At 46.9% G+C, this 26,439-nt stretch overlaps 1 protein-coding gene across 2 annotated transcripts in view; it reads right to left on the reverse strand.

Annotated features, from left to right (window-relative positions):
• The window catches only part of NUP98 (nucleoporin 98 and 96 precursor), a 944,939-nt gene that overhangs the window by 563,740 nt on the left and 354,760 nt on the right, over positions 1-26,439 (reverse strand). For both annotated transcript variants that reach the window (XM_086933760.1, XM_086933759.1), the window contains exons 11-13: positions 24,534-24,626; positions 23,849-23,986; positions 14,881-15,014 (exon numbers count right to left, since the gene is read on the reverse strand). In XM_086933760.1, coding sequence (XP_086789886.1) covers positions 14,881-15,014; positions 23,849-23,986; positions 24,534-24,626 — 365 coding nt within the window. The remainder of the gene's footprint in view (positions 1-14,880; positions 15,015-23,848; positions 23,987-24,533; positions 24,627-26,439) is intronic.

A 26,439-nucleotide genomic window follows, 5' to 3' on the forward strand; every position in this document is an offset into this window, starting at 1 on the left:
AGGATTAGTTTTTTTACAGTATCACAACGTGCCGTTTGTGTTCCCATGAAGGGGCCTCACATGTCACGGAAGTATCGGGCACTCTCTACGATCAAATTTCCCAGTATCTAGGTCGTAAATATAATTTACATCACCACGAGTATGAAGAGTTGTCTGCAGCAGAACTGCTCTCGCAACCCAGCTCCCCAGAAGGGATGAGTCTGTCACCACCAAGGGTTCTGTTTGGGGAAGGGAGTGGGTTCTGCAGTTGCCCCATTCCTGGATTGTGAGTCACCATTGCAATTGTCGTGCAGTGCCCTCCGAGATCTGGACGTAATTGGACAGATTCCCCTGATGCTGATGTTGATTGAGAACCCCAGCAAATGCATGAGTTTGGCCGTGGGAGAGGACTGCCTGGGGCGAGTCCGCCTTTAACAACCAGTGGTCGAGATAGGGAAAGAGAGGAACCCCTGATCTGCGCAGATGAGCTGCGGCCATCACTTTCGTGAACACCCGAGGGGCGCTGGTTTGTCAAAGGGGAGCCCAGTAAACTGAAAGTGCTCGTGGCCCACCTTGAACCGCAGGTAACGCCGGTAGGAATGTGATGTGAAAATAAGCATCCTGCAAGTCCAACGCTAGCTTCCAGTCTCCAGGGTAAAGGGCAGACAAGACCCGAGCAAGGGTCAACATTTTGAACTTCTCCTTCTGGAGGAAGCGGTTGACGTCCCTGAGATCCAAGATAGGACGCAGGCCCTTGTGGTTCTTGTGCACCAGCAAGAAGTGGGAATAACAACCATGACCTACTTCTGGGGCAGGAACGCGCTCGATGGCTCCCTTGGCCAAGAGAGTCGTAACTTCCTGTTGGAGAAGGACCAGACGATCCCCTGACATGCAATGGTACTGGGGTGGCATGGCTGGAGGGATAGTCTTTAAGGGGTAGGAGTAGCATCTTCAGATTATCTGCTAAACCCACCTGTACGAAGGAATGGTGCTCCAGTGGGGAGGTGATGGCGAATACTGCTGCCCACTGGCGTTTGATAGGCCTGAAAGGTCTGACTAAGAGGGTTTGGAGGTTGCTGCAGAGGGGTGGGTGGTGGACTGGCCAGCCGGCTGGTCCCTGAACCACGTTGGTGGTTCTCACGTCCTCAGCCGCGATGAGGTTTAACAGCTTGCGCTGGCCTGTGCCTCTGAAAGGAACGTGTTGGGGCACCCCTTCCGTGGCGACAAAAGGGGCGAAAAGCAGACCATGTCGGAAGCATGGTGGAGAGGCCCAAGGACTTGGCCGTAGCCAGAGAGTCCTTGAAGCGCTCTAGCGTACTGTCTGCCGTGTCTCTGAACAGGCGACGGCCATCAAAGGGCATGTCCATCCAGGTTTTCTGGACATCCCCAGAAAAGAGAATCGTTCTCAACCAGGCGAGGCGACGAAGCGCCACTGACATTTAAATGGTCCTACCCAGTGAGTCAGCAGTGTCCAGTCCACAGCGGATGGTGAACTTTGCGGTTTCTTTTACCCCAGCAACAGCGGGGGAAGAGCACTGCCCGGGCCTCCTCCGGACACCGAGGCAGCACTTGCGTCACTGCATCCCACACGGAGTGGGAATAATGGCCTAAGAGACATGAGGTGTTCACCGACCGAAGCCCTAAGCTGGAAGAAGAAAACTACTTCCCAAACTGATATAGCCTTTTGGATTCCCTGTCCAGTGTTGAGGTAGGGAATGTGCTTTTGGACGCTGAGGCTTGGATTACCAAGCGCTCGGGGAAGGGGTGTTGGGAGAGGAAAGCAGGGTCACCATAGGCCGGGCGGTGGCGTCAGACAACCATCCTATCCACAGGACCCCCTGTAGTGGGCCTGGACCAAGTGCCCAAAAGGGGCTCATCAAACAGCAGCAGGGGCTCCGAAGAGCTTGCTGCCGGTTGAAGCACCTCTGTCAGGAGGTTAGTCCTGACTGCCACAGTAGGTAGCGTGAGGTATAAGGCCTCAGCCACCCTACACAACACAAATGCGTAAGACGCTCCCTCCTCCCTAGCCACAGTAGGAGGAGACATGCAAAGGTCTGGTGAGGTGCCCAGACTACTGGCATCCTCCAGTTCCTCTCTTCGGATCGTATTCCAGCTGAGCAGTGAGAGGGGTCCTCAGACCCCTCCCAGCCTTCCTCACCCTCCTCAGGCAGCCAAACTGGCTAAAAATGGCCAGGGTGGAATCCAGGCACAAAAGTACCCATCAGCGCCGGTCTGCCTCCGTATTCACATTGGGTTGGAAGCTAGGGTCGACGCCAGCTGGAGGTCCAGCCTGAGTCAGCTGCAGACAAGTTGCTGGTGCAGTCGGCACCGGTGGAGGTGTCACGTGGTCGGCCGGTGCTGATCTAGATTCAGGCCTGGATCTAAGGGGGCCCTAATGAGCAGAGGCCATAGCCACCGGCGTCGAAGGACTAGGGCCCCCAGCCGAGTCCGCAGGGCCCGAAGGCACACCAGCGCAGTCGGGCTGCCCAAAAATGGCATGCATCGCTTCACAGAAAGCTCGAAGCTGGGCAGCGGTCGCTCCCGGGAAGGCCGGAGTCGCCCCTGAAGGCTCCGCACGCAGAGCTGCGGGAGAGGCACCACTTGCACCCTTCATCGCGCCGGCCGACGGAAAGTCGAAGAGCAACGATGCTTCTTGCACTTCTTGTGCTTCGACTTAGTTAACTTAGAGTGCGAAGACTTCAACGAGCAGTGATGAGAATGGCTCCGCAACCAGGACCTCGAATGACGCGGAGCTGACTGTCGGGCCTCGAGGAGCTTTCGGGGCCACTCCGGCAAAGACTTCGAGCCATGGTTCGGCAGTCGGAGCACGACTTGGGGTCGTGGTCCCCCTCCAGGCAGAGGCACAAGCGGTGCGGATCAGTCACCGACCGGAACCGCATGCATTGAAACTGGGTATGTAAATGTAAATGTAAAAGCGCACTGTGACTCCAAGGAGTATCCTGGCGCTGAAGACCGCTGGGGAACCCGTCCTGGTTTTCCCTGTGAGATGGTCCCTTTCTGGGTATCTCCAAGGTGAAACCAGGCATCCCCGGCGTCTGTGGGGGGCCGTTGTAGAGATGAGGCAAGCTTAATGCCCAGAGTTGCCGAGTGTGTTCCCTGGTTAGAGTAGGCACCGAGGCGAAAATTATCGAGTCCGTTTGACCCTGGTCCACGACCCTGCCGCGTCGGAAATTGAACCCTGGTCCCGGGCCGTTCTCTGCTTACGGGTCTGCCGCTTCTAACCAGTGAGCCACACCACTCCATCCCTCGTGTACCAGGAGTCGATGTAGGATTCGTAAAGAAGTCGACAAAGTCACAAAAAGTCAGTAAAAAATTGACTCTCCGGATCTGCGCTTGCTGGCGCGGAAAAAGAAAGAACTGATGTCAGCGCGTGAGGGCTGCGTCTAAGTAACTTCTGAGACGTCATCACAGCGACCACGACGCAGACGGACGTGGAATCAAACCGCTTCACGGCTGTGCGGCCAATGCTTGTTCTACTAGTGCAAAGTTACTCCAATATGACCACAGAGGCACTATCACCACGATGTGAAAGTTAATTCAGACACTTATGTTAGTTATGCAGCAGTTTATGTTGAGAGCCGCGAATGCATTAATTTTGCTGGTTAGCCCATGCATTGCACACAGCAAAGCGGGAAACACTGGGCAGTATTCTTGTGCGAAGTTTAAACGATACCAGATGCACTGCTGATATTACGATAGTCACAAACATGGCTGCGCTGCATCCTTCAGCACGTGGGAGCACATGTAAGCGTGGTCTTGCTATGACGGCCTTTGTTGCTGTGAGCCCCTCGGGTCTTAATATCTTCGGTGGTTTGCCTTGCAGTCGTTCCTTGCTCTGGTTAGTGCCAGCTGAGGAGTATGACGCCTTTTTTTTTTTACTGTTTGCTGTTTATTTAATGACGTTTGAACTTCACGCCACTCTCCTGTTATTCAGGTATCTGGGCCAAGGGAGCTGAAGTTATGAGAATCCGTCATGGAGGCTCACTCCCATAGCACTTCCCCGACAGAGAAGAACAAAGTTGTGAATTCCATCTTGAAAGGGTTCAGTCGAACAGATGTATGCAGGAAGGCCGTCACCTCCAGCACAACCTCCAATGGTGAGTAACCGGAGGGATTTACAAGCAGCGGTGCATAGAGTCATTTTGTGCGCACTGCATTCCTTCTGTGTTGAGCATTTGCACCTGGGTCATTGTTTGCCCGAAGTGAGGAAAGGCTAAAATAATCCAAAAAAGGCTTTAGGGAAAGCAAGTAACCCACGCACTGTTTCAAACACTTTTTTTCTTAGAACATCCGAGTTTGCCCGATTGAATCTTCGTAAGTGTGAAATGTATAACCAGAACATTTTGTTCTGGAATTTTGGCGAGCAACTCCGGTTAGCAATGTAGGCATTCAGAGCATTTTTCATTTCCCTGTGTAAGCTGGAGAGGGATTAGCTAGATCTATGCTTACCATACTTAGACCATGTTACGTACACCCTTTTGAGTTGAAAAACGATTGAATTATATTTTAAACTTATCTAAACGTGTGCAGCTAAAAACAGCCAAAGGCTCAAGTTGCCCCATATTTGCCAGTCTCATAGTACCAAAACTAATCTTGAACAAGCACAGAGAAAGACATTTATTTCTGGGTTGTTTCTTTTCCCTCCCCTGTCGCACACGTTTCAAAAGTCCCTTGTTTCCTATTTCTTTATATGCGTGAAGCGGCCACCCGCCATTTCCATTAGGTTGCATTACTTTTATACAATCGTGGCACCCGTGCCAGTATCACGATTGCATCAAAAGTAAAAAAAATTGGAAAAATAAAATGTTTTTCTATTTCTTTACTTTTGATGCAATCGCGGCACCCGTGCCGTTAACGCAATTGGAACAAAAGTAATGAAAAGAAAGGAAATGGCGAGCAGTCACTTTAAGCACGTAAAGAAATAGGAAACAAGTATTTATCTATTTCTTTACTTTTTATGCAACTTATGTACTTGAGACAATCTAAGGCTGGGCGGCCAAATGAGTGTACATTGTAACGAAGGTCACTGGACAACTTTACGTTCCCCACTCGTACAAAGCATTGTTTTAAGATGCCCATTTGTTTAAGGTGAAATGAACTAACTACAACTCCCAGAATGCATCAGGTTGCTGAATGAGAACCTAAGACATGAAAACACGGACGTCATTATGCCATAGTTCTCTCAGTTTTACACCAGAGGCCGAAGGGATTAGGATTCAACATGGACTTTGCAGTTAGTTATAGATCAGATACTAAAAGCAATCCATGAAACGAGTAAACCGTGAAAATTGTGTCTTCCTTAGCAAAAGAGAATCTTAGGCTTGCTAAGCTGCTGGGACCAGATAAACGAGGTCACAAGAGTCACCTTCGGCCGTTCCAGGGTTTTTATGCATTAGCACCCCAAGACTTGTGTTGGGCCCCTACTCAAACTTGAAACTGTATAAACTCGGAGTCTCAAACTCCTCAGTGACCTTGGCTAATAGCCAGAACTAGCGGAAGCCTCTTAATATGGGTCAGGTAGAAACTGAATCATTGTTACGCGGGCAACTGATCACTGCGAACACAAGTGCAAAAATGAATCAAGTTCTGCATTTTTAATATAACTAAAAAACTGCACATATTAGAATACAAAGCACTACGAGCTAAGAGTCAATGGCACAAAACCTCTTGATAGTCTTAGAAAGAAGATGGGGGTGGTCTTGGTTAATCGGTGGAGAGGGAGCAAAAGCTGAAGTAATTTTATTTATTTGTGGAACAGCTTAATTCAGAAACACTGCACCCAGGAAAAGACACAAAGGCAAAATTAATAGTTGCAGGATGTGTGGCTCTTCGACTGACGGTCAAGTTGGTGAACGCTTCCTGGTTCCTGCTTGAAATAGGCAGATCCCACAGCTCAGGTACAGTCACTAAGAGGAAAATGTAATATAGGTCTAGTTTGAAGGCTGCAGGTTTCTAGAGGGCATGCACTTTAAAATAGATTAGATGTATTTATTTTTGAGGTCTCTTTTAGTAGCCTGGAATTGCCATTCTTTTATTGTGCATTGTATTGCAACTGCATTTATACAGTGCTTACTACTCCTACTTTGCGTTTGTGGAAGATTCTAAAAGGACTCACTACTTTTCCAAGAGTCGGTGCAAATTCTATGGTAGTGCTTGCATTGGACATTCTGAGTTCTTTCTATAGTACTCAGGTGCTTTCTTCGTGTTTTCTGCTTATTCGATATGTTTAAAATAAAAACTGTTTCCCCCCCATATTACTAAACTTGGCCTAGATTGAATTTTTTTGACTTAATGCACAAGTTACTACTTGGGTAACGATATATCTGTAAGAGACATTAGTTTGTGATAGATTCCTTACCTTAGAATATCCTCAGGCGTCCGACTGGATCCGGAAATTTTTGCGGCGCCGTGATGTCGTCGTCTGAGTACTTAGACGCCGCCTCTGTGTGCCGACGTCAGTTCTTAGACACAGCTTTTCCGCGCCAGAAACGCAGAGCTATGCTAAAAACCAACACTGGTGCCTTGAAACTAGGGCCCTGAAAGGGGATGACCTTAACCCTAGATATCGGTTTGCAGAACGGGGAGGATGGGTGGGTCGGTAAGGAATCTATCACTAACTAATGTCTCTTACAGATATATCGTTACACAAGTAGTAACTTGTGCATCTGAAAGAGACACTTTAGTGATAGATTCCTTACCTTTGAATAGATACCCCAGCAATACCAACCCCGGTGGAGGGTCTGCGAACCAATAATCACACCAGAAAGTCCTGAAGGACTGAATGGCCAAAGAAGCCATCCCTCCGGACTTGGCTGTCCAGGCAATAGTGTCTTGCAAACGTGTGCAGCGAGGCCCATGTAGCTGCCTGGCAAATGTCCTGCAAGGGCACTCCTCAGCCCAAGGCAGTTGTAGTCACCGTGGCTCGAGTGGAATGAGCCCTCAGCCCAACAGGGGGTTCCTTCTTAGCCAAGGAGTAACACGCCTGGATACACAAGATGATCCACCGCGAGATGGTCCGCTTGTGCACCGCCTTTCCCTTCTTAGCGCCCACGTAACCAACAAAGAGTTGGTCATCCACCCGGAACTGGCGTGTGCGATCCAAATAGAACGAGAGCGCACGTTTTGGGTCCAGACGGTGGAGCCTCTCTTCCTCTCTTGAGGGATGCGGAGGCGGAAAGAAGGTGGGCAAGGTGATGGATTGCCCGATGTGGAAGGCTGTGACTACCTTGGGCAGGAAAGAGGGCCTTGTCCGCAACACAACCTTGTCCGGATGGACTGAAAGGAAAGGAGGTTTACAGGATAGAGCCTGGAGCTCACTCACTCTCCTGGCAGAAGTGATGGCTACCAGGAAGGCAGTCTTCAAAGTAAGAAGGCGAAGAGGACAGTTGTGAAGTGACTCAAAGGGAGCGCACATCAGAAAAGTAAGAACCAAGTTCAAGTCCCACTGAGGCATCACAAAGGGCACAGGAGGGAACGTATGCGTGATGCCTTTTAAGAATCGGTTAACAATAGGGGACTTGAACAAAGAAGGTTGATCAGGCAGCCTCAAAAAGGCTGAAAGAGCAGAAAGGTAGCCCTTGACAGTGCCCAGAGCAGAGCCCTGCTGGGCAAGAGAAAGAAGAAAGAAGAACCTCAGAAAGAGGGGCATATAGAGGATCCACAGCCTTTGCTGTGCACCATGCCACAAATCTGTTCCACCTGCAGGCGTATACAGACTTTGTGGAGGGACGCCTGGCTGCCAGAATGATGTTGCAAACTTCAGGAGGCAAGTCAAATGGCCTCAACTGTCGCCGCTCAATCTCCAAGCATGGAGGTGGAGACTGGACAGGTTCGGGTGGAGGACCGTCCCCTGCTGCTGCGACAGAAGGTCCTCCTGAAGAGGCAGACGAACCGGGGGATCGACTGACATACTGAGTAGCTCGGGATACCAGTACCTTCGTGCCCAGTCCGGAGCCACAAGGATGACTTGTACCCGGTCGCGCCTGATCTTCAGCACTCTGGGCAGAAGTGGTATAGGCGGAAAGGCGTACAACAGACCGCAACTCCACTCGCGACGAAAAGAGTCTCCGAGCGAGTGCCGCCTTGGAAATTCCAACGCACAGAACTGATGACATTGCGCGTTCTCTTCTGTGGCGAATAGATCTATCCAAGGCTCTCCCCACTGCAGAAAGAGACCTTGCGCCACGTCCGAGTTCAGACGCCATTCGTGATCCTTCATGCACCGGCGGCAGAGTTCCTCCGCCCTGGCGTTCAGAGAACCTGCCAAGTGTTGAACCACCAGGGTCACGCCCTGATGTTCCAGCCACTGCCAGAGGCGCAGAGCCTCCTGGCATAGGGTCCACGACCCCACCCCGCCCTATTTGTTGCAGTACCACATGGCGGTGGTGTTGTCCGTGAACACCTGCACTACACTCCCTCAGACAGAGGGGAAGAATGCCTTCAGTGCTAGACGAATCGCCCGCAGCTCCAAAAGGTTTATATGGAGCCGCGACTCCGCCGGAGACCAGAGGCCTCTGATCTCCGCCTCTCCCATGTGGCCTCCGCAGCCCTGGAGGGATGCGTCTGTCACAACTACGTGCTCCGATTGGGGAAGGGAGAGGGATCTGCCACTGATCCAATCGTGGTCCGTGAGCCACCACTGCAGCGGTCTCGCAGTGCCCTCCGAGATCAAGACATGGTCAGACAGGTTGCCCTGATGCTGGGCCCACTGAAACTTCAGGTCCCACTGCAGAGCCTGCATCCGCAAACTGGCGTGATGCACCAGAAGGATGCAGGAAGGGGAGCACAGAATACTGAAAGTGCTCATGGCCTACCGTGAACCGCAGGTAACGCCGGTGGGCCGGCAGGACGGGAATGTGGAAATAAGCGTCCTGCAAGTCCAACGCTACCATCCAGTCTCCTGGGTCCAGGGCAGCTAAGACCTGAGCCAGAGTCAGCATTTTGAACTTCTCCTTCCGGAGGAAGCCGTTGACGTTCCGTAGGTCCAAGATAGGGCGTAGGCCCCCTTTGCCCTTCTTGGGTACCAGAAAGTAGTGGGAGTAGCAACCACGTCCTACTTCTGGCCCAGGAATGCGCTCGATGGCCCCCTTGGCCAAGAGGGCCGAAACTTCCTCCTGCAGAAGCCGCAAATGATCCCCTGATACGCGGTGGTGTTGCGGTGGCATGGCTTGAGGGGTTGTCTCGAAGGGGAGGGAGTAGCCCCATCGGACGATCTGCAGGACCCACCTGTCCGAAGTGACAGTGCGCCAGTGAGAGCGGTGATGGCGAACCCTGCCCCCCACTGGCGTCACATGTGCCGAAAAGCACGGACTAGGAGGGTTTAGAGGCGGATGCTTCGGGGGAAGGTGTGGACTGGCCTCGCCGTTGTCCCCGACCGCCTCCACAGCGCTTTCCACGGCCGCCACCGCGCTGGAAGTTAGTCTGCGGCGTGTGGCTGGCAGCGCGTGTGGGGGCGCCCCTTCCTTGGCCACGAAAGGAGCGAAAGGCACCAGTTTGCTGGCGCAGGGCAGAGAGGCCTAAGGACTTGGCCGTAGCTCTGGAGTCCTTAAAGCGCTGAAGCGCATGGTCTGACTTGTCGCCAAAAAGGCGACGGCCATCAAACTGCATGTCCACTAGTGTGTTTTGTACATCGGCCGAAAAGTTGGCGGACCTCAACCAGGCGTGGCATCTAACCGCCACCGTCGTTGCCATCGCTCTACCTAGTGAGTCAGTGGTATCCAGCCCACACCGGATAGAATATTTGGCTGCATCCCGGCCCTACACAAGGGCTTGGCCGAGTTTGGCCCGTACCTTCAACGGACACTCTGGCAGCACTTCCGCAACCGTCTCCCACAGAGAGTGGGTGTAGCGGCCCAAGAGGCATGCGGTGTTGGAAGACCGCAGTCCCAAATTAAGGGAGGAGAAGATCTTTTTTCCGTACTGCTCGTACCTCTTGGATTCCCTGTCCGGCGGAGCAGACGGGAATGCGGTCTGGGAATTGAATGCCTGGATGACCAGGCTCTCAGGGGTGGGGTGGGTGGACAGGAAACATGGGTCGCCCGGGGCCAGGCAGTGGCGTCTGGCCACGTTCCTATCTACGGGCGAACCCGTAGCGGGCCTGGACCAAGTGCCCAAAAGAACGTCGGTCAAGGCCTCATTAAAGGGCAGCAGAGGCTCGGCCGAGCTTGACTGCGGTTTAAGGACCTCAGTGAGGAGGTTAGTCCTCAAGGCCGCGACGGGGACCTCAAGGCCCAAGGCCTTGGCGGTAATAGGGGAGACAAAACCAGTGTCTGGAGAGGTGTCCAGACCACTGGCATCCCCAAGGTCACCTGTCCAGTTCTCTAGAGACTGACACTCTCGGGTCAGAGGGTCCTCAGACCCCTCCCAATCCTCCTCATCTCCTGATACTCAGGGTTTTCAATTAATGGGGCCGGTTCATTGAAGTAAAACTCTCCAAGCGCCATCGAAAGCGGTGCCCAGCGGCGCCGTTCCGACGTCGGAACCAGAGCGAAGGAGTCATCGGGGACAGCGCCGCCCGAGGACGGCGCCGGAGGCGACACCTGATGGACCGACGCCGGGGGGGTCGTAAGGTCCACTGGCGACGACCCAGATCCCAAAGCAGGTCCAGTGGGGTCCTGCGGCGCCGGGCCCAAAGGCGCTGGCGGCGTCGGGGCCGAAGCACTCGACGGCGTCGGGCCAAAGCCCCCGACCCGCTAGGGGCCCCAGACTGGTCCGCTGGGCCCGAAGGCCTCGCGGAGCCCGTCGGAGGAGAGAGGGACCTCATGGCCATGAGGAAGCACTATCTCCTCCGGCGTTGCGTCTCGCCCAGGGACTGGAGGGTGTGGAGCTGGACGCAGCGCCCGCGACTCCGACAGAGCCGCATGTGTGGTGTCACCCTGCCCCCCCGGACGCATCGCGCGAGCGTCGGGCGAGGGGGGGGAGGGGTCAGAAGAGCGATGACGCGTCTTCAACTTCTTGTGTTTCTTACCTGACGACGACTTCGACCCGGAGGAGTGGTGCCGACTCTCGGAACTGTGGTGGCTCTGAGCCCGCGACCTCCCGTGGGATCGGGACCTCTCGCGGCGCAGGCCGACTGCCGGAGTTTGAGTCGCCTGCGGGACCGCTCCGGCCTGGCTTTCGAAGAGAGGGCCCGGCAGTCGGAGCAGGCCTTGTTGTCGTGGTCGACGCCTAGACAAGTTAGGTACAGGTGGTGAGGATCCGTGACCGACACAGTGCGGTCATAAGACGTCGAGAAATGATCAAAAATTATCCAAAAAGTTAGTCAAAAATTGACTAAGGGTTACTGCTTATTCCAGATCTGCGCTGGTTGGCGTGGAAAAAAGAAGAATTGACGTCAGCACGTGGAGGCGGCGTGCAAGTACTCCGACGACGTCATTGCGGCGCCCACGACGCTGACGACTGACGCGGAGCCGCAGACGACGCCTACCAACGCACAAGGGTACTGCTACGCAAAAATATCCGGATCCAGTCTGACGCATGGGGATATTCTAAGGTAAGGAATCTATCACTAACGTGTCTCTTTCAGATAAAAGGCGCAGTAAAGTTGTTGTTTTTTAGGGTGCTGCAAGCCACAAGAAATGTTCAGTAATTTTACTACAGCACTTAGTAGTGCTGAACAGAACGTCATTTTTTCTTTGACTGAATGAAGGTGTTGGAACCTGTCTTTTACTGCTATCTAACTTTAAAATTAGCCAGACACTCTTTACTTGGTACATACATAAAGTATACATAGCCACTCTACTTAGGCAGGAATGGACGACAAAATGTGCGTCAAAAAACACATTACTGAAAGTTTGAAGATTAGGTGTTGCATTTGTATTTGCAACGCCAATAGCGCAACCCATCACTAATGCGAGACCTAATGCATTGCAAATGCTTGTTATAAATTGGTGTGGATCTCCTTATGGAATTGGGTGCCTCATTTATTGACTATTGTGTATTTGCAGATGTCTAACACTCTTCTCTGATAAGCCTGAGGCTGCGCAACCACACTACCCCGTAGAATAGCGCCTTGGGATTGCAAGAGCAAGCCCCTGTCCACTGTTCGGGTCCAGGGAAGACATGGCTTGGCAGTTCGGGCTGGACTGTTCCCATGAGGCACAGGGTCAGACTGATTTGCATATAGCCATGTCTGAACTGGGGTGGCAGAGTGGGCTAAAGAACGGTGATGGATTAAACCCAGATCTTTTGACTGGGTGTGAGTGTTTGATTGATTCAGATGCTCCGTCCATCACCACCCCCTTTTGTACCACTGAAAGGAAAACCTGGACTCCTGGCAGAGTATAACTTTTTGGTATACAATATAAGGAGCCAGCTTCCTACATTCCCTGTTCCTGGAATGGCTTCACACTTACAAGAATGGGGGCAGCATGCAGTTTCTGAAGCCAATTGCTGCAGATAGAGAGAAAAGGCTATTGGAGGTCTGGGCAACAAAGTAGTGACTTCCTGAAGTCACTTTTCTATTAAAAGTTACATTAATTACAAGCTCAGCAACAAGTCGGGTTTAATGTAACAATTCATTTGAATCCTTGGAGTAATATCTTCGGTGGTCCCAAATGGAAATTATTACTGACCTAAGTAGCTAGTGAACTGCATGTTAGCCAAACGTACCACCAGCCCTGCTACAGTGAAAATGGATTCTGGGAAAGGTGACATGAGCAAATTGATCTATGGCTTTAATGTTCACTTTAAGGAACTAAAAAGTTGGAATTCCCCAGGACAATTGCCATAACCATCACTCTCCCCATGCATTCATTTTCTGGTGAAAACCATTTTGATAGTCATGTTTCAGTTAACTGGCAAACAATGGAATTTGTAATCTTACTTTACATTATCAAGTCAGTCAAAATGCTTGTGGTCGAGTTTCGAATACACTATATGTACGGACAAGCATTTCCTCCTCCAGTAAGTAGCAGTAAATGTACTTTAACAGCGAAGTGTGTCCCAGGCATGCAGCAAGTACCTGTAACATGTGCATTATGGCCAAGTCATGAAACTACTGAATAGCGATATTTGTAAAGCCTGTACAGCAGAATTAATGGACCTGCCAATCCTCAACTATCACAAATGTTTTAGGCCTCCTGAACATTCCTCATGGACCCTCCTCCCTGGAATTACAGGTACAAGACGAAGACCTAAAATCCAGGATTCATCAGACGAGGAATCTGACTAAGTGGATAACACCTATTGGTCTCCAAGCCTATACGCAGTTGAAGTACAGGCCGCACGAAAACAGAGTTTACCTTAACTAAAATATATCAGAAGAGCAATAACACATAAGTTACTTACCTTCGGGTAACACTCTTTATGGCAGGTACTGTAGCTGCTGAGTCCTCCCCTTTAGAACACACTAGGCACCAGACAGCATTAAGCAGTGTTTTCATAGCAGTGCTCTCATGCTCCACTATGCTGTATGAGGAAATAGACGCCGCCCCCACAAGTGACTGAGCTGAATGCAAATGCCACCAATGCACACAGATTCTTCACATTTGCCATTTTGGCAATGTCAGACGTTTGTCAGATTATTCTGGTCGCTGGGATTACCCGTGCTTGTCAGCTGTCCAAAACACTACTGGATGAAAAATGGGTGTAAAGGACAGCTGGGTGTGCATTCAGTTGCTAAGGAAAGAAACCAAGAAGTTAAAATCCTCAATTATCACTTATTCCTCTATCTTAGACCCAGTGAAGGCCGGCCTGGTATGTGGTGGATAGAAGAGTACCTAGAGACACTGGTTCCATTTGTGAACCTAAACTTTGGCAATATCATTTCAAAAGACTTGAGGCACAATTGAGGCAGCCAGATGCATTCTTCTTAATCTATCTGTCAGGAATAGGCAGACAATCTGAGATACAATGTATAGGTTTTATTTTGGACTGCTTCACAAATCAACCACGAATTAGAACCTCAATATGCCTTTAGCTTATTACATAAGCACGATCCAGTTTGAGACTGGATCACTTTAGTTATAATGGTTTATCAGACTTTAAAATGTACCTTATCACTTTTAACCCGTGTAGAAAAGTGCACTGCATATATTCCTTACTTCTGTTTCCTCAAAGTTCGGGTGGTTCTCCACACACCTCCAGCCTTTCTACCAAACTTTCATATTAATCAAGAAAGTAGAATAACGAGCTTCCAGTGTTATACTTAAAAGATGCAAGTAGACTCTAAAATCTTATCGCTCACACATCCTCCCCGCAGAGCTTCGTCAACCATAGCAACTCTTCCTCAAGAACACAGGCACTAAAGGTCCCCCATAAAATTATGCATTCATAAAATGATTGCATGCAAAATTAAACTGGTCCTAGGATGCTTGATTCCGGTCCAGAAAAGACGTGGCTTGGCAGTTCGGGCTGGACTGTTCCCATGAGGCACAGGGTCAAGGCTGATTTGCACATGGCCATGTCTGAACTGGGGTGGTGTGGAGTGCTAAACAACTCATGGATTTAGGCCCAGATCTCAGTACTGGGGTGAATGTATGACATTGTTCTGCATTCTGTCCATCAACAGTTGTTTTTGCATGCAAAATTAAATACCATGCCAACAGTCATTACTAAATTATACTTATAAGCAGCAAAAGGGAGATTAGGAATTTCTCTGCCTCATAGGTGAAATCAGTTAAATTACTATTATACACACACATTGATTTTGGCAGAACACCTAAAAAAAACACCTATGTTCCAAATTTCTCAACAAATTATAAACAAAAAGAAATAATAATCAATAACTTTTGTGAACTTGTAGGGAAAAAACACTTACATTCCTAAATTTTAAAATAGATATAATTGTTTTGTTACAAAAATGTTTTGTTAATTTAATTTTAAAAACCATGCAAGTAATTATATAACTAGTTACAAAAATTACATGAATACCATGCTCACCTCCTCCTTTTTCTTTGGATCAGACATAGGATTTCTGAACAGAGGCGAGTCACCAAATGGTGAGTAGGCCAGCGTATTTATCTGTTGCTGTAGAACAGCCTGCTGCGCAGCTGCAGCATTTGGATCAGTCAAACCTAGATGCATGGCAAAATAGAGGTATGTATCAGTAATTGCCACAGTTTTCACAAAAAAATCTATTGAAGATTTTCAAATGATAAATGGGAAAGTTAATGGTAGGAGGATTTAATTATTCCTCCTTTCCCGAAGAACAAGTTACTTACCTTTGGTAACACTTTCTGGTGGATACTGCAGATTTCCACTTCGCTTTGCCCCAGAAGGGACAGCACATTGCCAAATGTAAGCACTTCACCTGTGTTCATTAGTTTATTTCTACCCCTTCGTGTCCTCGGACACAAAACCTGAACAATTGTTGGTACCTGTGTGCCAATTACTAATTTAGAACCTTTTTTAAATGTTAAAAAGAGGCCACTCCACACAGCTGGGAGGTGGCAAGGAATTGAGAAAGTTGCAGTTAGATAGAATATCCATCAGAAAGTGTTAACGAGGTAAAGAAAGAAAATAAGTTACTTACCTGTAACGGTAGTTAGCCAGTATTGGAATGTTTAATAGATTCATATGCTTGAATCATTCACGGTCATCAAGATGGGAGTCACACGGTACCTTACAAAAGCAATGCAAGGTAGACTAGAAAGGCCCTAGACCCTTCAGTTTAGTAACACAGACCATAAGCATTTACAGTTCGCTGTGCTCCTCTTTGGCTGTGGGTATTTTTAGGCAACCATTTGAAGATCTTTCAAAGCATGTGTAGAATGTGGAAGCAACTGAGGGCCCAACACAGCTATATGTAGGTCAGGCTTGACCCTGTGCCTCATGGGAACAGTTCCAGCTCAAAATGCCAAGCCAGTTCTTTCCTGGACTGGAAACAAGCATCCTGGGACCGGTTTTGGGCTAACAGCCCTCATCAGCCAGGCCAGCTTGAATCCAATGGCAAAGTGAGCAAGGGACCCACGTCTGGGCATACCCTGCCAACTAAGGGCTAACAAAGCAAACAAGGAGATGGACGGAGCGCTAAAACTTTTCAGACACTCACCCCCAGTCACAGATCTGGGTTGAATCCATCATTCTTTAGCTCACTTTGCCAACCCAGGTCAGACACAGCTATATGCAAATCAGTCTTGACCCTGTGCCTCATGGGGCGAGTCCAGACCGAACAGCCAAGCCAGGTCCTCCCTGGATCAGAAACAAGCATCCTGGGACCGGTTTCTGGGTATTACCCTTTATCAGCCAGGCTAGCTTGAATCCAGTGGCACAGTGAGCAAGAGACCCATGTCTGGGAATACCCATCCCACTTAGGCCTGGCAGTTCGGTCTGGACTGTTCCCATGAGGCACAGGGTCAAGAATGATTTGCATATGGCTGGGTCCCTAACTGGGGTGGCGTAGTGGGCAAAAGAATGATGGATTTAACCCATATCTTTTGACTGGGGGAGAAGGTTTGCATTGTTTGCATTCCGTCCATCATTTGTTTGCTTGCTTACTATACAAAGCTTAGACAATACCACTCAAGTTCCCAAAAGCAGTATTTAACAGACTTTAGGAGAAACTACTGTTGTCTTTTTGTGGATAATGGAACACCTATTCACTAGGACTACATGTCAAGCTACTGAGGATAGAGGATTGGGACTTCTAAATATGAGGACTTACATACAAGCATCCCTAATTCGCCCAGCCTTGGATATGAATCACAACATATGGGGGGAAACTATGGCTAAAGGTGAAACGTAGATCCAGTTCTCAAAGTCTTTCACAATCATCATCAGTCCTACAGGATTACCAGTATGAGAAAGGAAGAAAGGGTCCACATCCTTCCCCTCACCAGTGATTCCAACTGTACGCAAACCTAGATTTCAGCCTCAACTTCTGGATCAAGGGCTTTAAAAAATGGAATCTGTATAATCCAATGTTAGGTAATCTTTGTGTTGGGGAACTTTGTACAAGCAAGGAAACCAATATAATGAGCCTAACACAGGAGTAGAACTATCGATTAAGCCAATTATTGCACCGATCAAACAATTAGAGAGGTGTGAGAACAGGCAGGCAGGAAAAAGAACTACTTAGGTCTAGTCATTCCTGTAAACCAAGACAGAGGTGCATAGCATGGCTTTTGTGATAAATAAGCGACCTATAAGCGACCAACAGATAACACAAATAAACATGCAGTGAACTGAAGGAGAGACCTAGTGAAACTGATGCAACTTATGGTCTAAAATTTGGTCTAGGGCATACAGCATTAAGAAAATTCATATAAAATTATGAAAAGGTGGTATCAGTCCCCTTCTTGATTGAAGGATGTGTCTCGGAAGACTGTGGCGAGAAGGGCACACTACTTCATACATGGTGGTCCTGCATTCATATACAAACTATTTAGACGGAGGCAGTGTCCCAGATTAGAACTTTAACAGGTATCACCTTACCACTACATCCTTTTGTTGTATAGCGTTTTAGGACCCTAGTGTAATTTTCCAGATTAATGCCCTTATATAGGTATAACTTACATTACCCTTATATAGGCATAGAAATTATAACCATATTTAGACATAGCCCATGCAGTCTAAATACAGGCATGGATACTTCCACTAGTTCCGAAAAACCACAATTTCTTGGAAAACTCTACTTCAGGAGTCAGGGACATCCCCTTGCTTGAATGTTGATTTGTCCTAAATCATGGAGTTTTCAAAGAACTACCATTCCCTTGGGGTTCTTTGCTGATGTTATTATGCCCGACTTTACGTCAAACCAGGCACCTTCAAGGTAGAAATATGCCTACACTTGCCCTAGCAAACACACAGTGGTTCGGAGCAGCTCGACTATCAGTCAAGAGGTCTTTATTCGTTTCACATCATAAAAGACAAATACATATATATTTTTAAAAAACGATTCATTTTGCATATAAGATAATAAATACATTTCATTTAAAAGCAAGTTAAAAAAAGTATTACATTTTTAGACATTGATGAACGAGAAGACCCCTTGCTACATAAAAACAGTGCTACTTTAAACAAATAGTCATAAAAACTATACAATAAAAACATCATTTGCCAAGGTTACGGGTTCGGATTGACCACGCCCAACTCACAAATTTTGCTACACCAATAGCGATGGAGGGGGAAGTATCAGTTTTAAGTATCCTAAACGCTGCAAGAGCAGAGCTGGTGCCTAGTAACCGACAGACTGGTAAAAGCCAAACTTTCCTGGGTAACAAATATATAGGGCAGCAGAAAAAAAGATGTTCAATATTTTCCACTGCTGTTACACAGAAGGGACACTTATCACTACCACCAGTAGTCCAAGAGTGCGTAAATGTAAATGTATTGGCATTTATATAGCGCACTACTTACCCGTAGGGTCCCAAGGCGCTTCGACCGCTGCGAAACCCTTCCTGGCTTCCCTGAGAGATGGTCCCTTAATGGGTATCTCCAGGGTGAGACCAGGCATCCCCGGCGGTCTGGTGGGGCCGTTAGTGAAGATGAGGCAAGCTAATGCCCAGAGTTGCCGAGTGTGATCGCTGATCAGAGTGGGCACCGAGGCGAGAGAATTATCGAGTCCGCTGACCCTGGTCCAGAAACCTGCCGCGCCGGGAATCGAACCCTGGTCCCGGGCCGTCCTCTGCTCTCGGGTCTGCCGCCTCTAACCAGTGAGCCACACTACTTCACTTACCTGTGCGTAAGCCCCCGCACAGGTAACGAGCCTACTCGTAGTTGGTGGTACAGTTTGCGATCCTTTGGCTTGGTGATTAAGTCCCAATAGGCTTCATATTTAGGGACATCTTTTACAACCAGAAATTCCAGTGTCATGGTAGGACCATCAACCATAGCGGATCTCCTCTGTGATCCAATGCCAGTAAATATCTTTGAGTGCCTTCTTTGAGGGAAAGGTCGCGTGTGCTGGATCAACCCATAATGCCTCCAAATTTAGATTTTTCAAGAGCCTCCTGAGGTGACTGAACCAGGGTACCCTGTAAGACCCTTCAAGACCCCTCACATCGTCAATGGCCTCAGCGAACAAGGATAATTCCGGTGTAGTCCACAGGCGCCGCCAAAACGCCAGTGGTCTATACCGTACCTCATCCTCTATGGATTTGACACCTAGGTCTAGCTGCAGGGGTAAGCAGGGTGTCGATTGTGGGAGACCAGTTGCCATTCTCAGGAACCTATTCTGAGCCACCCTCAAAGAGGATAAATCACTATACCCCCACAGTTCGGCACCGTAGATCGTTGCAGGAATTACCTTGGAACCATAAATTTTAACCAACGGTGCCATGGGTTTGGTGAGAGATTTTGCATACTCCTTCAATAAGGCTCCCCCAAGTTGCGCGTGTTTCAGGGTCATAAGATCCATTTGAGGTTTCCAGCTCAAATTCTCACTTAATGTGACACCCAGGTATGTAAAAACCTCAGTTTGATCCAAAATGGCGCCGCTCATTGACACCTTGGCCTTCACAGCCTTGGGGCCTCGCAGAACCATGAATTTGGTCTTACTGACATTCACCTCTAACTCGTGCTCGCTGCAGAAACACTCAAAACGGGCCAGGGCGGACTGCAATCCCTGCCTCGTTTTAGAAATAATAAGCGTGTCGTCCGCGAATATGAGGAGGGGAATTTTCCTTCCAGCAAGGGTGGGCTCGTCCGTTGGGTAGTTAGAAAAATACTTGGTCACCCCATTAATAAACAAAGAAAAAAGCGTGGGGGCCAACACGCACCCTTGTCTAACCCCCTTAGCTACTTTAAAACTATCAGTGACTTCCCCTGGACCACCCCATCTTACTTTGGCGTAGGTATTTGTGTGCAAATTGATCAGCAGCACCACCAGCTCTTTGGGCATGCCTAGATCCAGCAAAACTTCCCAGAGCTTGATCCTGGGTACAAGGTCGAAGGCTGACCTGAGGTCCACGAATGCCGCAAACAGGCCTCCCCCAAGAAGGACCACCTTCCAATATATTAACATAAATCTAAAAACTTCTCTAAGATCCCCATATGTTGCGGAAAACCCGTCTGGAGAGGACTTAAAACATCATGGTCAGAAATCCAGGTCTGGATCCTACCTAAAAAAAGGCGGGCCACAATCTTTTGTACAGCATCAATGAGGCTTATGGGTCGGTAATTTGCCGTTACTGATCGGTCACCCTTCTTATAAATGGGGAAGATCTCCGCCCCAAGCCATGATTCAGGGACTTTCGCACCCCTTGCCAATGCATTGGCCAGGAGAACAATATATGGGACCCCAAAGGTCCTGTTCCTGCTTAAACATGTCAGCTGGTATGCAGTAAGGACCTGGTGCTTTACCCCCCGGGATAACCCTTAGCACTGCCCTAACTTCAGTAGGTGTAAAAACCAAAGCTTCGTTGGTAGTAAAATGCGTCAAATTAGCGGGACTTGAAACATTCTCTTTGAATTGATTCCCGTAGTACTCAACCCATTCCATTGGCTCTACACTATTTGTGGGGGATCTGTCCTGTGGGCGATTGCCCCATTTAAGCTGCCGCCAGAATTTGGTCATGTTATTACTCTGGCAAGCCTCCAACAATTCCTTCCAACGGATCTCGTCCCAATTCTTCTTAGGAAGTGGCCTGCACAACTTTATAAGTGGCCCTGCAGCAGCGAATTAAGGTCTGATCTCTTGATCTTAAGGCTGCATGTAGCGCCCTTTGTGATTCCCTGCAGGCGCTATCATACCAAGTTAAGGGTTTCAGCTTATGCCTACTAGGGGCAATAGATTTAATAAAGAAGGTTTTGAGATTTAAAAAAAGATCACTATGTAGTGATGTAATATTATCCAGAAGGGCCGACTCCTGACTGAACCCGCTGATTTGGGTCATTGTATCCCTCAACATGGTTCTAATCCTTAACAGAACCTCCTCATCCAGGGCTATTTTGGGCCAACTAACCCTTCTTTCATTGTTGGTCAATAGGACCTGTGGCAGGGACACCTCTGCCACCGTGGGCACTGCAAAAGCTCCTTAATCGATAGAACCAAGGGATGATGGTCACTCTCGACTCTATTTACTACCACCATATCCAGCAAACTAGGGCACATTTCCACATTCACCAGGATATAGTCAATGCGAGAGCCAGATATACCATTATCAAAAGTCATTGCCCCCATCCTATCGGACTTCAGACGCCCATTTACTGCACGCATTCCCTGGTTCAAACAAAGACCCTTCAAAAATATGGCTGATTGGGACCATTTCTTGATGGGTTGTAGTTCCAGACCCCACAAAGAATCCTCGTCCTCGGTGAGCATACCATCATCCAACCCCATAGGTTCGAAACAGGTATTAAAATCCCCCAATACCACCCTGTTTGTATTCACCGGTAAAGAGCTTAGGAATCCGTCCAACATAAACGCAGCAGGAGAACATTTTCCCCCTTGGATACCCCTCATGTAGGTATTTACAATCACCATATTCAGTCCTGAAGACGAGATTACCCGTATGGCTAACATATCGGGGTTATCCAATGGGAACTCTTCCACTGTTACACCTGCATGTTGGCGTACCCAGATGACTAGACCACCCACTGGTCTACCCCTTGCACCCTTCACTGCAGGTCTAGAGTAGTTCAGAAACCCAACACGAAAAATAGGCCCAAGGGCCCAGGTTTCCTGAAATGCCCAAATGTCAGAATTATCTATAAAGGTCCCCCAATCCGGCAGATCAAGCTTTGATTCAAGACCAGCAGTGTTCCAGGAGCATATCCGTAGCTTCGACAAACAAGGGTCGGTTACCCCCATCTATCTACTTGCCCGACGCAGCTCGCCACAGCAAGTGCCGAAGGAAGCCGACCCTCCAGCTGACGCACTGAAAGAGAAGCTGTCCTTTTAGCTCGCTGAGAATCCAGCTCCAGTGTTTCAAAGCTCCCCTCGTGGGGTGTTGGGAAATCTAGTCCGAGACAGAGAGATACCAGACCTCCTTCATTCTAAAACCAAGGTACAGAGCTGATTAGACCCTAAGAAATCTTGGATAGATTCTTGGCAAAAGAAAATAAACCTATACTACACCATACTTCTTCCCTCGTACTAGACTTCGGTTAGGTACATTGGGGTAGACGTATTTTAGGAGCGCCAGTTGAGTACTTTTAGCAATTGTTATTTATGTATGTATTTTATGGCTTAGAAACCATACCATGCTTTTACAGTATTATTTTATAATACTCTTCTCGCTGTACGCATTATACTTTACAGCCTGTATTACGATTGTAGCAGTTCATTTCCTCTGCATGAGAAAGAAGACTGCTCAATAAACCTTTTATTGAAAACGCCAGTCTCTCTATTTCTCTGCAACTCCGATGAAACGAAGTATGCACGATTGACTGAGTAAAATATCTATCTATTGTTTCCACGACTGAAGATACGTTTTTATTCTTGGGGAAACAAAGTTGTCAGAAACTAATACCTTCTTGTTTATTCGAGAAAGTTTCTAGTGTGAGCTAGCTGGCACTCACAATTAAGTTTAATATATTCAATAGAGACCTAGTCGACCTAACTCCTACGTCAATTCTATAGGATATGTTATTCCAATGCGCCGAGCCGATTGGGAATATAGGACCTACACTACACTTTAGTGATACTTTCTGGGGATCCAGGCAAGAACAATATAAATCAATTAACCATACTAATGGGTAAGCTAATTTCCCACCATTTTCTGGTGGCTAGATTAGCAACTGCCCAGGTCTAGAAACTAATCCTTTAATTAGCCTGCGGAGAAGAATGTGGAATCTCTAGGCTATGGAGAAGTTATCTGTCATTATACATATCATGATCAATTTGAGCAGTTCTGGATTCTGTTCAAATTACATATGAAAAGTACCTAAGACTTGGGTGGGGATCCGACATCTATGTCGGATGTCATGAGCCATTCTTGGCAATGTGTTATGCGAGATTCTAGTTCCTCTTTATACTGAGGAAGATGAACAGCATCAAGTAGTTACATGATAAACTTTCAAAGAACCTTACTATAAAATGATATAAACTCCATGGGAAAACAACACTATAATTTTACTTAGACTTGTTGATTGAAGCAAATCATGCATAGGGTGATGTAACAGGATTTAAGCAAATTATGCTATCAAGATGCTGTATAACATATATCCTTGTAATGGATCAAAAACAAAATACTAGTTAAAAAATATGTTTTAGGAGGTTTCTAAAAGGAAATTGTTATTTCGTAGATCATTTCCCCAATAGAAGCAGAATAAATGTTACAGAGGTTGCAAAAATACACGAAGGAGAAGGCTCTTAAATGGAGCAAAAAAGGGGTATAAAAATGCTTATTTATCAGACTCCAGAGGATACTGCACAGAATCCTCTTAAAAGGCACCCCAGAAGAAATATTTTGGGGGGATAATGGAAGATCTTCCCCCATAAGTTCCAGGGCTGATTTGCTAGAGTTTTTCTTAAACACGTAAGCATATTTCCTGTTGCTGTTATACTTTCAGGAGTTGGGTGAAAGATTCTACACTGGGTCACAGGACTGTGATATCCAACTAAATATAACGGACTCCCTCTTCTACAGAAGCGTGAAGGACGTCAGCTACAGTGGGAAGGAGTAGGGGATTTGGAGAGAATGGTGTGGGCACTAGGAAGATAACCGGAGATACAGATAAGCAGAAAAGGTAAAGTATTGGTGGAAGAGTAGCAAATTGTCCAGGCTTGAAGCAACCCCTACTATTCCCATGCTAAAGTAGTCCCAACTATTGTTCATTGATAGCTTTAATAAAAATTATATAAAAGTTTTAAAAAACAGACCAACCCCATCCTGAAATCCTCAACAGCTTAAGTCAACATCTTTAATACAACAATAGAAACTAGTTGAAGGATAAGATCTAGTTTGGAAAGCAAGCTGGGTTAAATTCAGAGGTACCATTTGTAAGAAAACATCAGTTCACATACCCATTTGGCCAGCAGGAGCTCCAAATCCAAGACCGGTGTTTGTGTTGAATCCCCCAGTTCCAAATGCTCCAGTTCCCAACGTTCCACCAAGTTTGGGTTGTGAGTTACCAAACAGAGATGTCTGACCTGCCGAAAGAGCTGCAGGAAAATTAGAATAATGCAGCAGATTAGTTAAATTCAAACAAGAACAGGGGTAGCCTATTGATATTCTTATCTATGAAAATACACAAGTCCCATGTGCCAATACCAACTACTTAGTATGTGAAGCATGTCAGTTCACTAAAAAGTGAGTCTTGTTTGCAACTTTAAAAAAATGACCAACTTGCTCACATAATGAAGGTGCAATCTGAAACATCTTTGTAGTGCAGGTTGCATGCATTAGTATAAGTTTCAAGATATTTAGAAAAGATCCCACTTGGCCAGGGACACCGATGACAAATTCTGACCCACATCCATCAATAGAAGTTATGCCATCTAAAGCCAATTAATTCCAAGTTTGCTGTGAAGAAAACCTTCCGCTAGACAAAAGGAAGGCTGTAATGGCAACTACAACTATTCATATTACAAAGGTTGCAATGCCACAAGAACAAAGGAGGTTCGTTAGTTAACACCACAAATACTGCTTCACACTAATCATAGTGAAGACTGCATGCAAACCACAATTAAGTGTGCGTTGAAGGTTTACCTGTTCCAAATCCTGTTCCAATTCCGGTTCCCAGAGTTCCAGTGGCAGGTTTATTTCCAAACAGACCAGTTCCAGCAGTGTTTGCACCAAAACCTAAAAATACAGAAAAATCAATGCGCCAAAAAAGCCACGAATTTCTAGAATACAAACACTGAGTGCTGTAATTAAAGTCCTTTGACGTCCTGTGTATACCACCTAAAACATTTTCCTCAAATCAAAGTTCACATAAACCAAAATAAAGTTCTGCTATCAGAACAAAAAAAACCTTAACAGTAGAACAGCAAAATAGACAGTGTAATCCAGATCAGTTCAGGTAAAAAAAAAAAATAGATAACTGGAACATCTACCTGGATTTTAAACAATGCCTGATGCAATATAGACAGAAGCTCAATTTTTCTTTACAGTGCCCAAGCACCAAACTGACTGAATTGCAACTAAACTTACACCCCACCAACAGCACAATTGAATTAACCAAGTCATTCATGCTTTTGTGTTTGAATCGATAAGTCAGATCCTGATAGACCGGTTAACACTGACCAGGTTCAGAGTGCAGTTGCATTATGACTATATAAAACTACATACTTGTTTGTGTTGTATGCTTCAAGCAGAACATAACTAGTTTTTCACAAACTTTTAAAAACACAGCATACACTTCTGCTGTGGACTAGCACACTTGCTTTAGTCACAATACATATTAGATTATAACTATGCAAACTAAGTCCTAATAGAATTGGAATGGATTCTTCTTGCGTTAATGTGGTACATACTAACTCAGTACTACATACTGAACATTGCATGACTGGAAAGGACACAAGCCACAAATCCTCCAGCAGAAAAAGGTGTGCCCAGCTCTAGTTCCATTTTACACTGACTACACCACACACAGGAAAATATATCTTTATGGTGTTCTTGGGTACTAATGCTAACCACTCTGGGAAGAACCAACATAATTTGGTGGTGAGACATAAATCTGTAAATCAAAAGAATTAAAGGCCACCTTCAACGCAGGCTTCCCCTATGCATTTGCATGCACAAATAAAGTATTTTAATAATGGAATCAAGGAATAGGAATAGGTTTAGCGATTGTGTGAAGAGTTCACCACACTCTTCCCAAATGCACATTCAAAAAAGATGGAAACTAAGGGAACAATTTCATCAGCAAAATGATAACCAGAGTGTTTTTAGCTAGCAAATGCAAAAGTAAATTAGAAGCATCAATGCTCAAGGCTAAATTTGCTTTATCAATATTGAATTGAATTGCTAAAATCATTTAAAAGATTCAGTTGTTTAGTATGCTACTGCAGTTCAATCCTTAATCTTTATAATTAAAAAAAAACACAAAGTGTCCTATGAAACATGAATTAAGGCACATACCTTTGCTTTCTATTATCCAGTGTAGCCTACTTATCTCAATTGGCTAAAGAAAGTTTAAGAAGGATTAAGCATCAGAATGAAGCTAGATGCAAAATCAGTTAGGAATGTGTCTTTTAAAAGAAACCTCTTTAAAACACTCTTGTAATGACAGCAGTTATGGGGCTCACTTTGGAAAGGTCCATCAAGACGCTGCTCAGCACTCCTCCAGCCATAACCTATGCCGACCTATCCCCATATGTAACAGTATACAGTTTTCAACCTTTTTCCAATGTTTGAACCCAGGTGTACTTGGCATTTTAGAGGAAAGCAAGTTCACAGCAAATTATTATTGAGTTAACAAGAAGCTTAGGGCAATGTGGGTCAGTTTGAACAATATTTTCCGTGCATAGGTACCAGGAGACATGGGCCAAAGTAAACATATTAAAGGATATGAAGGACTTTTTTGTAACAAATTCAAATCTGGCAGATATTCCACCTTCATTGCATTTCTAAGCCAGTATTTCCAAAATAAAGAGAATATAAGATTATGGTC

Source organism: Lissotriton vulgaris, chromosome 8 (genome assembly GCF_964263255.1).
Source record: "Lissotriton vulgaris chromosome 8, aLisVul1.2, whole genome shotgun sequence".
Lineage (NCBI taxonomy): Eukaryota > Metazoa > Chordata > Amphibia > Caudata > Salamandridae > Lissotriton > Lissotriton vulgaris.